The 12288-nt window shown below is 46.7% G+C and overlaps 1 protein-coding gene across 1 annotated transcript in view; it reads right to left on the reverse strand.

Annotated features, from left to right (window-relative positions):
* Positions 1 to 2122: 2122 nt before the first annotated feature.
* Positions 2123 to 12288, reverse strand: part of MARCHF4 (membrane associated ring-CH-type finger 4) — a 105928-nt gene continuing 95762 nt past the window's right edge. The window contains exon 4 of the mRNA XM_049888996.1: positions 2123 to 2608. Within this exon, the coding sequence (XP_049744953.1) occupies positions 2244 to 2608 (365 nt within the window). The 3' untranslated portion in view covers positions 2123 to 2243. The remainder of the gene's footprint in view (positions 2609 to 12288) is intronic.

Genomic DNA, 12288 nt, shown 5'->3' on the forward strand with positions numbered 1-12288 from the left:
TTCATCAGGGTAGGAAACTTCCTAAGCCTGCGCTCATCCCTCTGATGACAGTGCCTGCCTGACCGCCACCTGGTGGAAGGAGGCCCAGGTCAAATTGAAGGAGGAAATATCTTGTTTGCTGCCTTGTGATATTTGCAAGCCCTCTCCTGGAGCCCTGCCCTGGTGCAGGTCTGATATTCAAAGGAACAGTGCCAAGGATAAGAGGTCCTAACACCTTCCTCTCCTGTGGCTCTCTCAGCTTCTTTGGAATGACATGGTGGGTGGCAGCACTCCAAATTTCTTTCCATTGCTAATAGTCTGTTTCTAGGATTCCTGGGCAGGTGCCTTGGGAGAGTTTGGGAGTTGTTCCTATTTTTGACTCGAAGGGATTCATCTGCTAGAAAGGCAAGATGAGGCCAGGAGTCCCAGCGCTTCGCTGCAGGGTCACACACACACACACACACAAGCATGCACATGCACACGCACACATATGTGCACACATGCACACACATGTACAGGCATGCACACACACACGTGCACACATGCATACACACACACACACACCCCTGTGCTGGGCCTGTGCAGAGTTCCGTTCTTGAAGGGAACATTCCTGCCTGTTTTGCTCAAGCTCTTGAGCCCCCCTCCATCTGCATCCTCAGAGGAGGAAATGAAAACACCAATTTATTGCTCTGGAGGAGAACTTACCGATGGCGCAGACACAACAGAGAGGGAAGGCAAGGTTACGTACAGAAGGAAGACAGGAAAGAGGAAGGCAAGGTTATGTACAGAAGGAAGACAGGAAAGAGGGAAAAACTCACCTATGGAAAAGGACACTAGTGGTAGGGAAAGAAATTTTATTTTCAAGCTTTTCAGAGAATATTACAAACAACAGAGAGTTTTAAAAAACCCTAAAAACTAGTTTAAAAAAAGTACTCGACAGTGTCCCTTTAATACCCACAGATGACGCGGCCATTGTGCAATGACAGCGAGAAACACTGCAGGTACCACGCAGTGCCTTCCCTGGCAAGGTCCCTGGAACCAGCAGGTGGGCTCCAGGGACAGTACTCCCTGCCAGGCCCCCTAGATGCATGGGAAGAACCAGGGAGCACGTAGCACTGATGGATTATCCTGCCTCTCTGGGGAGGGTCCCAAGCAGCACGGAATACTTAGATCCCCATGCCTTGGGGCACACCCAGCCAACTTCCTCCCATCCATTGCAGCAGCACTCCTGGGCAACCTGGGTGGGAGGTACCCTACCATGGGGGACCTGGGCCTGGGCGTGTGCCAAGGCAGGAGAAGGCATGGCACTGAGCACATCCTGGCCGTGGGTGGAGTTGGGTAGTCGAAAAAGTTGTTCCTGGATTGACAGCTTCAAATGCTACAGCCACAGCAGCAGGACTGTGCTTGAGATACCTACGGGAATCTGTACTTTTCTCTTGTTGTGTGTGTGTGTGTGTGTGTGTTTGGTTCCTGTAAACATCTTTGAGTCAAATCACCATAAAACAAAGCAACAGGGGCACAAAAAGACACTCATCTTCAAGCCTAAGCCCTCTTTGAATCTGTCTGAAATTGGGAGTCTCCATTTGGGAGGTTGGAGAAATGCCCCTCCCTCCCTCTGGCCGCTCACACCAACACTCCCTCCCCATACCCTCCCCCAGCGACCCTAAGCCACTCAAGTCAGTGAGTCCTGCCCACCCAGGTGAACCCAGAGGCTGCACCAGCTGTGAGCGCTCCCACCAGTTCCCACCCGGCCCACCTTCTCCTGCCCCACCGCCCGCGTGGAACACAGCCCAGAGAGAAACCCCAACAAACTCAAAGTTAAGGTCAAAACAGTCCACAAATACTTGTCCTTTCCGCATTTTCTCTCCCAGCTCTTGCGCCCATTTAGGCACCACCCCCACGACCCCAGACACACCCACGTTGCCCACCCCAGCTGCTACTTCTCCCAGGTGTTTTACATATGTGTATGTCTGGGTGTTTTTGTTTTGTTTTGAGATCCAGTCTGTATTGCACTTTGCTGTTGAATTGGTATTGGTTTTTGTTGCTGTTGTTGTTGGAGGATGGTATTGACTGATTGGAAATGACAAACCCACTCCCAGCGCCAGCCCTGCACCAGCCCCCAGGGCTCCTGCCTGCTCTCTGCCCTGGCCCTTGAGGTGCCTTCACGCCTCCCTCACACCTGCCTTCTGACAGGTGTCCCACAGCCCTCTGCAGCCCCGTCCCCTCTCATACTGGTGGTTAAGGCCTGCCTTTCAGATCTCTTCTCACACTGTCGTGACTCTCATGACGAGCTCTCGGCTGCCCGGGGGGCTCCGCTGTTCATGAGGTCTTAAGTGACTCAAGATGTGCAGGATGGTGTAAGCACAGTGGTGATCGGACAGAGGGCCTGAGGGGTGGCTGGCAGCCCGGGTGGGGCCTTCCTCGGGGGCAGGGTTGCCCACGGCCTCCGAGGAGGAGGAGGGGACGTTGGCCTGGGTAGAGGAGGAGGTCCGGGGGTTGGTCCTGCCCCCTGACTTTTGATCCTCCAGGTCCTTTGTCTTGTCATAGTTCAGCACTTTCCACTGCTGGTTGACGGCCTGCCACCGTTTAAAGATGCGGTACACGGAGGGTCCCTCATGGATGATGAGGCCTGGAGCACCGGGGAGAGGAGGAAAACAAAAGCCAAGTAAGAAAGTGCAAGCGACTGAGAAAACCTCAGTCTCCCTTTATTTACAAATGGATACAGGCAGCGCATAAGCTAGGCTTTATCACTTTGACTTGTTCTTTTCAAACCCACGATTCCCCTCTCTGTCATGTTTACCACCTTTAGATTCCTAGGCTGGAGGAGTCTTCAGGAGGTAGAAGTTGGAAGACCAAGTGCTGTGTTCAAGAAATAGTTGACCACCAACATGCAATGCCTTTGCCTATTCTACCTCTCCCTCCTTCCCTCCCCACTTTGCTTGACAAAATCCAAATCCATCCTTCGAGGTATAACATAAATATCTTTTCCTCTCTCTATCATGTATCCATGGCACCCGGTACTTAGCAGATGTTGAATGTATCGTGTGATTTCAAAGGCGCCATAAAAGAAACCCTATGGTCATTCCATACCTGCTGAATGATGTCTGAAATTCCACTGGTTAACTCTGCACAACAGCCCAATGCTACTGAGATACAAACACCCCTGAGAAAAATAACCTTGATGCAGTTACCTTGGCCAGAGGCAGTGGTATAGTGGAGTCAGGAACAACCCACATCAGGCAGCCAGGGAAATGAATATTCATTGTGAACCTAGGATGTGCCAGGCTCTGGGAATACTGCAAGGAGAGATATGGTTGGATCTCGCCCTATGAGAGTTTGCTTACATCAGTAGACTCTTTCATCTGCTGGCATATACTATAAGAAAATAAAAGCCAGTTAAATAGCCACTGGCTGCAGGAGTTGGGAATCCTGTTTTAGCTAGAGTGGTGGGAAAGACCTTTCGGAGGAGGTGATATTTGAGTTGAGACAAATGATGAGAAGAAGGGATCCATGCAAAGATCTGGGGAGAGACCACTTTACTGGAAGGACTGCAAGTTCAAAGGTCATGAGGTAGGAATGACCTGAACAAGAGTCAGAAATGAAAAGGAAGTGAATATATGGAGATATGGTAAGGAATTTGTATTTTATCCTGAATATAATGGGACGCCATAGAAGGGTTTTAATAGGGGGAATGATGTGATATGATTTACCCTTTGGAAAGTCCACTCTGTGGGAGCAATAAACTGAAGAAGGACAAGAGTAGGAATGGGAAACACAGCAGGAGGTGCAGCTCAGGTTGGAGATGATGGCGGCCTACCAGTTGCCAGTTGCCATCAAGTCAACCCCGGTTCATGGAGATCCCATGGCTGATTTTTCGGAAGTAGATTGCTCTCTTCCAAGGTGTCTCTGGGTGAACTTGAACCTCCAACCTTTGGGTTAGCAGTTGAGCGCATTAACAGTTTGTACCACCCAGGGACTCTGATGGCAGTCTAGATTAAGGATATAGTGGTGGCAATAGCAAGAAAGTGTTCATATCAGAAGGTACAGTAAGTTGGAGGTAAGGCTGACAGTTTGCTGACAGATGAGGTATGAGTGGTGAGAAAAATTTGGACAACTTTGAAGACTTTAGCCTCAGTAGTTGGATGAATAGTGATCTATTTACCAGGATGTGGAGGGCAACGGAGAAGGAGATGTAGGTTTGGTGGACGGGTGGTGGCAGTGATTTTATTAGTTCCCTATTGCTGCTAAAATAAATCACCATGAATTCAGTGGCTTAAAACAACACAATTTATTCTTTTATAGTTCTGGTGACCAGAAGTCTAAAATCAGCCTCATTGGGCTTAAGTCAAGGTGTCAGCCAGGCTGGTTTCTCCTGGAGTTTTCAGGGGAGAATCCATGTCCTTGTCTTTTTCAGCTTCTAGAAGTCACGTACATTCCCTGACCTCTTCTTCACATCACTCCAACCTCCTCCTTCTTCCATTGTCATACCTCTTACTACTCTTATGTTGTAAATTTCCCTCTGCCTCCCTCTTATAAGGACACTTGTGATTACATTTAGGGCCCATCTCAAGATCCTTAACTTAATCACATCTGAAGTCCTTTTTGTCGTAAGGTAACATTCACAGGCTCCAGGGATTAGGATCTGGGTATCTTTGGAGGTCATCATTCAGCTGACCATAGTGATTAATGGTTATATTTTGGTCATGCTAAGTGTAAGATGCCCAATAGAAATATTAATGGAAGAGTCAAGTGGGCAGTGGGCATACGAGTGTGAAGCTTAAGAAGAAGTCTAGCCTGGAGATAGAAGTCACCAGTATAGGGGTGGAAATTGAAGCCTCAGAAACGGCCAAGATCTCCTGGGGAGAGAGTGGGGTTTTGATGTTTAGAAGTTTGGTGGAGATTTTGTTGGAGGTGGAGCCAGAAAAGGGGGCTCTGAAGGAGTAACCAATGGGGTAAAAGCTAGACCAGGAATTTTGGAAACTGAGAAGCCTAGAGAAGGAGATGTTTCAAGAAAGAGAGTATGATAACTATTTTAAATGCTGTTGAGAGGTCAGCCGAAGAAAAATGAGAAGTGCACTTTGGCTCCGAGGGCACAAGTAGGGGGGTAGAATGATAAAAGTGGTAGTTGGAAATTAAGTAGTTCTCGCCCAAGTGCATCTTTTTTTCTTCTACGAAGTCATCAGCTAAGGTGGAGGGGATATGAGAGGAAATATTGTAAATTTGTGGAAATAGGAGAAGGTGGGAAAAATTATGTTGGAAAGTAAGAAAGTGAATTCCTAGGCAGATGGGGCAGAATTATCTGTGTTGAGTGCCCATTTGAAATTCGTGGCCATGAATTTGAGGTGAGTCTAGTCATTGGTTGTGTGAATTTTTTTTCTGTATAACTCAACTGCTTCCTCAGGTGCAGATGTGGAGTAAGAGGAAAATTGTTTTTTCCAGGCAAATGGACATGAGAATTGTGGATGTTTGTAAAGGAGTGGTTATCATGCTATACCATGGAGTCTAAGCTGGGAAGGAGGCAAGTGAAAATACAAAATGAATAATGAAAAATGATATGGTCAACATCAGGGGGTTTCTATGAGGTTGGAGAACTGCTGGGGTAGAAGTACAAGTAGTCCCCGACTTATGACGTATTCAAGCTACGACGAACTGTATTTAACACAGCTGTTTTTTTTTTTCAATGTATCTTATCGTTAGTAATATATACTACATACAATGTTGCAGCGTGTAATCTGCTGATGTTATTATTCTCAGATATTCATTCGTATATGTCCAAAGATGGAATTTATAAAGATCTGATAGTAAAAGGCAATAATAATAAAAACTAAAAAAAAAAAACAAAAAGAGGTATTCGACTTATGTCAGAACCAACTTAGAACGAAGTCATCGGAACGAATACCGCCGTAAGTCAGGGACTACCTGTACTGAAGTCAGTGAACTACAAGGATGGGGGCGGGGTGGTGGTGTGATAGTTAGGAAATGGGATGTTTAAATCAAGATTTTTGCAATTGACGTAATTATTAGCAATAATGAGGTCTCAGGAATGACGATTTGAGTAAGGGCTAAGGTTGGCTGGAGGGAAAGATCTTTTGAATAACGGAGAAACCAGGGAGTTGGATAGATTATCTATATCAACCATCCTCACACTGTCAGACCAATATCCCCTTTTTATAACAAATATACTTTCATATGCCCCTTTCTTATCCTGAAATGAAATTCATAAGATAATATAGACTGTTATATTAATGCAATGCCCTAACAGGTAATATAAGGAAAAACATAGGGGAAGTCATGTATAACAAAACAATGTAAAGTTCAGTATAAATGCTGGGGCACAACAACGTTAGAAAACAAACAGAAAAAGCCAAAGATTTCCAAAATGCCCCCTAGGGCATAGTTCCATCTCTCCTGAGAACCACTGCTCTGTATAGATGCTGCTGGCAGGAATGGTGGAGGAGTGGGCAGTGTAGGAGCCAGGTGCATCAAGGAACGTAGGAGTGAGTAGGTGGGCAGCAGCCAACAGCATCAAGAAGGGCAAGGGATGGTAAAGTATGATGACATGCACTTCAAAGGTGCCAGGGGTTCTGAAGGAGGAAGAGAGGCAGTTTGGAAGTGTTGATGGGGAACAAGGAAGACATGGACCCCGCTTCCAGGCCGGATAGAATACAGTGTGTGGGAGAAAAAACAGTCACCACTTTGGGACCGCTGTGTAGGAATCAGAGACCTCAGGAGACAGCCATGTTTCAATTAAAGGAAGAAGATGAAAGGGATACTCAGGATTGCTAGCTGCTAGTGCTGGACTGTGAATTCCAGAAGGCAGGCTGGAAAGGCCGGGAAGATGGGGTCAGATCAGGGGTGAACAAAGTGGGAAAGGAATGATGGTCCATGGTGTGAGGGTGCTCTGGGAAGCTTAGACTTCGGGTGGTGAGTGAGATGATTAGGGGTGTGAGGTTCCATGGAATTCATCCTGCACCAACTGAAAGTCAAGGAGCCAGAGGGCTTACCCCTGGGAGGAGGAGCTGGACTCATGGAAGCAAACAGCCTCTTCCATGTAAAGCGAAGGGGCTGGATGGGAACCCCTCAAAGCCTCCTCTTTCTCCAGCATGCTGTGATTCTAGGAGACAAGAACAGCCACCCACTGCCACTTTTTCCTGCTTTATCCCAACAGTTCCTGAAATTGTACTTTGCTTAACAAGTCTCCAAGGATTCACTGAAGGAGAGACAGAGTCTCACTGTAGCCCAGTAGCTGCTAACCCTTTGTTTGGGTCACAGGCTTCTTTGAGGATCCAATTACAGCTCAGGACCATCTCCGTGGAAAAAAATACATATACACAGATTGCCCTTATAATTTTAGGGGGTTCATAAATCTCCTGAAGACCACTTGTGGACTCCTTGATCCGGTCTGATTCTGGAAATGGAGACTTCTCTGTCCCATTCTCTCGCCCTCTCTCAGATGTGCTGCCATCATTCTGTCAGCCTTTTGGATATATACTTAGAGCAACATTTCGTTCTGTCATACATAAGTTCACTATGAGTCGGAGCCAACTTCACGGCAACTAACAACACCCACCACCCTTGGCACTGCAGCTGTTCCTTTGCTCATTTAGTCCACAAGCCTTACTTGAACATTGCTGTGCTCTTTTTGCTAGGCCATAAGCCCCTTGAGGGCAGAGGCCAGGTCTGGTTGAGGTTTGCACAGCTAACTCAGCACCAGGAACTTAATAAAGCCTTGGCGATGATGGAGGAGACAGGGCCTGGGGGAGAGAGAAGTGGGATCTTTTGAAGCCCCAGACTAACTCTTTCCAGTAAGAGCCACTACACTTGATTCTTAATTAGCTTCTTGATCACACAAGTTTACCCTGATTGAAGAGGGTGGCTTAAAATTTTGGTCTGAACACTGCCTCCTCATTTTCTAACTTTCTGGTATTCAGGAAGTAATTAAACCATTTTAATGCATCGGTGGCTGAAGGGGAGGAGGGAGCACCTGTTTGTCTAGATAAAGCTTGTTTAGCAAAAGTTGGAAAAGCACAAATAGAATACCTCATTCACATCCATTCCCCTCAGCCCTGCGCCTGCTTCCTGCTCTACAAATTACTTATTGATTCCTTGGGTGTACAGAATTAAAAAAAAAAAAAAAAGGTGGGGGAAGATGAGTGGGACCTATGTGGTAGGGGCAGGTGAAGTGGGCAAGGTTGACAAGGTCGGTGAGGCTGTTGGTGAAGGGAGGCAGGGAAACAGTAGAAGAAGAAAGTGAGAAATCAGAACGCATAGTAAAATAAACTCAAGAAGTAGTAATGAGTCTTTTCTGGACTTTTCTATTTAATTTACCAGTTATTCAGTAGCCGCCTAGCAAGGCATTGGTGGCTCCATGGTAGAATGTTTACCTCCCATGTGGGTGACCTTGGTTTGATTTCTAGCCAACGTGCCTCATATGCAGCCATCACGGGTCTGCCAGTGGAGGCTTGTGTGTTGCTAAGATGCTGAACAGGTTTCAGTGGAGCTTCTGGGCTAAGATGGACTAGGAAGAAAGGCCTGGAGATTTACTACTGAAAATCAGCCAATGAAAACCCTATGGATTTCCAGCTGATCATGGGGATGGGGCAGGGTCAGGCAGCCTTATTGTTGCATTGTGCATGGGGTTGCCATGACCTGAGGTGTACTCGAGGGGCTGACAACAAGTAACCAACTAAAATGCACCTAACCCTGGGCTCTATTTGTGAGAAATACTGTTCCGGAAGAATTGGAATGTATCTCCACTTTCTGGACTCCTCTTCCTCACATAACTGTAGGCTCCACAGGTTATCAGAACCCTTCATTTGTCATCTTAGCTCTCCCCGGCCTCCAGCTGAAATGGCCACTTGCCATTTCAGAAGATGGAAGGGAAGGGCAAGCTACCGGGAGTGGGCTAGTCGCCGGTACAGCTCCCCCAGCCCCAAACTCACCATAGCCCTATCGGAGTTCTCCCTGAGGTGGGGTTGCAATCATCCACTGCTGGATTTTGGCCACTGGATCTTGTCTGTCCACAGCAGTGAGATTCAATTTAATTCAGTTTACCTAGTATTTCCTGAGTACCTATGATGGAACAAAGAACTGGTTCCCATCACATATGGAATTAACAGGCCAAGGCTAACTGAGAAATCTGTAGAGGACCCTGTAACCCCCTCAGTGATGCCAGCACCCCCTCTTTCCACTCCTCATCTCCTGCTAGTATCCTAGCTTAAGAGGCATAAAAATGCTGACAACTCTAAAACAGCGTGTCTCAGAATAAGCGTGCCCCAGTATCACCTGGAGGACTAGTTACAACATAGATTCTCAGGCCCCACCGCCAAAGATTGTGGCTCAGAACATCTGGGGTGAGGCTCAGAACATCTGGGGTGAGGCTAAGAAATACGCATTTCTAAGGAGCTTTCAGGCGATGCTGATGCCGCCTGTCTCTGGGCCACACTTGAGTAGCATGGTCCTTAGCCCTGCTCTCTGTCTCATGGAAGCCTCTACATTTTGACTGAAGTAAGGACTGTAAGTAATTTTTCAAAATACTCCTGAACATGACAGCCATAAAAATGTAAGGCAACAGAACCAGTTTTCGTTGAATTGACCCTGACTTATGGTGACCCTGTCCGTGTGTATGAGAGTAGAACTGTGCTCCATAGGATTTTCAATGGCTGCTTTTTCAGAAGTAGATTGCCATGTCTTTCTTTTGAGGTGCCTCTGGGTGGACTCGAACTGCCAACCTTTTGGTTAGCAGCTGAGTGTTTTAACAGTTTGCACTACTCAGGGACTTCAAGACAATAGAACAAATAGATATTACCTGTCCTAGACCCAAATCCTTTTGGGTCCCATAGTTTAAAATCAACTCATCAATGAACCAAAAAAAATCAAACCCATTGCTGTCGAGTCGGTTCCAACTCATAGTGACCCTATAGGGCAGAGTAGAGCTGTCCCATAGAGTTTCCAAGAAGCGCCTGGTGGATTTGAACAGCCAACCTTTCGGTTAGCAGCTGTAGCTCTTAACCACTATACCACCATGACCAATGAACATGTACTGAATATTCAGTTTCTGCCACATACTAGCCTTGTTCCTTTGGGTTAGTTACTTCCTCTTTCTGAATGTGTTTTCTCATCACTAAATTGGGGCTGACATGTGTGCCAAGGCCTGGCACTCTGCCTGGCCCCCACTGAACACTCAATGCCACATGATATTGATTGTTGTGGGGCAGGAGTTATGGACACTGAAAACACCCACTTGTATCTCTTCCTCCTTCTTCATTGCCAACCCCATTCCCAGCCACAAGCACCTGTTCTTCCATCTCCTATCTGTCCTTCTTCCCAGTCCTCAGCCTGAGTCATTGTTTATAGATGAGTAACATGTTAGAGCTGAAAGGGGCTCTGGGGACCAACCGATTTTACACATGTGGAAATGAACTTTCACATCTGTGCTTCCTCGCCCACCACCAAAACCCTCTAGTAGTGCCAGAGAGAGATGCTCCCCTCCGCTTGCAGAGTCCCCCACTGTCAGGCAGCTGTGGAGGAGAGAGACTGCATGTCTCACACCAAAGCCTCACCATTGCCAGACACTTATTTTCCAGATTCTACCACTCAAGAGCCCAGCCCTGTTGAGAAGCTGCACTAAAGAACATGTCAATAAAGTGTGGGAAAGAAATAGCCAGCTATTTTTGGTGGGTTCAGACGATGCTGCTGGAAGATGCCAGATTGGCAGTGCCATCAGGAACCTGATAGTCCCCAGGGGTACAGCTTCGTGGTTTTCACAAGTGTGGTCAGGCTATTCTTCTGGGGTCCTCTCTGAAGACCAGTGAGGTGGCAAGATGTGGATCCAGGGTCTCCACTCGGGCAGGCTCTCCTTGACTTGACTGCATTGAGCCTTAGTTTTGGCGACTCTTCCAGTCACAAAGACTCAAAGGACAGAGGAAGCCTACAGCAGCGAATGGAGGTGAACGTGAACCCTCCCCTTATATTTCTGTCCCTCCAGTGCCTTGCCACTGCCAAGGGAGAGGCATCCCCCTGGAGGTGACTCCTGTCAGAGTTCTCTTCCTAGCAGAGTTCCTGTCTGGCTGGGTGGCCTTGATCAAGTTGTACGGAGTGTTTCTCAATGCACCAGAGCCAGAACCACCCCCATCACTCTGCCTACCCAGGACATCGCAGAGACTTGTGAGGAGAGCTCTGCTAGAAAACCATTAACGATGCCGAGACCCTGTGAAGCAAAGCGAGCTTAACTCACTAGGACTGGGTAGGAGAGAGAAATTTTGGAGGCCCATATATCCCTGCATTGATGTAATCGAGGGGCTCATTCCTGGAAATGTCTTCGTGATTTTCTAAGATTCTGCAGGTTTTTTTTCTAAAGACGTTTCTTAGTGAAGCTTAGAGCTCTCATTATCTGAACAGATGTTGACAGAATGGTATTTCTTAGACGCTGTGGAAGATGTCACTGCATGGTGATGACGATGATGGTGATGGTGATGATGGTGACGGTGATAATGATGATCGTAATATGAGGATTATGACAGTGTTAGCAGTGATGACGTTGAAGGCAATTATGACAATGATGATAAAAAACAAACAAAAAACCTGTTGCTGTCTAGTCAATTCCAACTCATAGTGACCCTATAGGACAGAGTAGAACTGCCCCATACAGTTTCCAAGGAGTCGCTGGTAGATTTGAACTGTCAGCCTTTTGGTGAGCAGCTGAGCTCTTAACCACTGCACCACCAGGGCTCCGTGGTGATGATAAAAAAAGATAGCCAATATTTATTGAAAGCTTTACTGTTACTCGAAAAGGGCTAAGCAAATATAATCTTTACTTTTCACAGAAAACACCTATCAGGGAGGTGATATTATCCCCATTTTATCCGGGGAGGAAACAACTCAGAAAAGCTAAATGTCCTACCCAATGACACATAGCTGGTATGTGAAGTGGATGTGGTCCTAGGTTCATCTGAAACAGGACAGTGCCATTTGTCTGGAGTCGTTTCCCCCTCTGTGCTCCAGGTTATGTGCTTGCCCCAAACTGTGAGCAGCTGTGAGGAGTATACTTAAAAAAAAAAAAGTATGTGTGTGTATAGACACGTAAACACACAAAGTTATAAACATTCATACTACTACATACATACACACTTACATCAACAATTTCTGCTTGAATTCATAACAAGAAGTCTTTTGCAGTGTGTATCTTAATACATGTGCTGCATTGTTATAACACAGCAGTTAAGGATGTGGGCTTTGGAGTCACAACTGTGTTCTGGTTGTACGACCTGGAGCGATTTTACTCTCAGCTGCAGTTTTGTTGCCTGAAAA

This window comes from Elephas maximus, chromosome 6, assembly GCF_024166365.1.
Source record: "Elephas maximus indicus isolate mEleMax1 chromosome 6, mEleMax1 primary haplotype, whole genome shotgun sequence".
Taxonomy (NCBI): Eukaryota; Metazoa; Chordata; class Mammalia; order Proboscidea; family Elephantidae; genus Elephas; species Elephas maximus.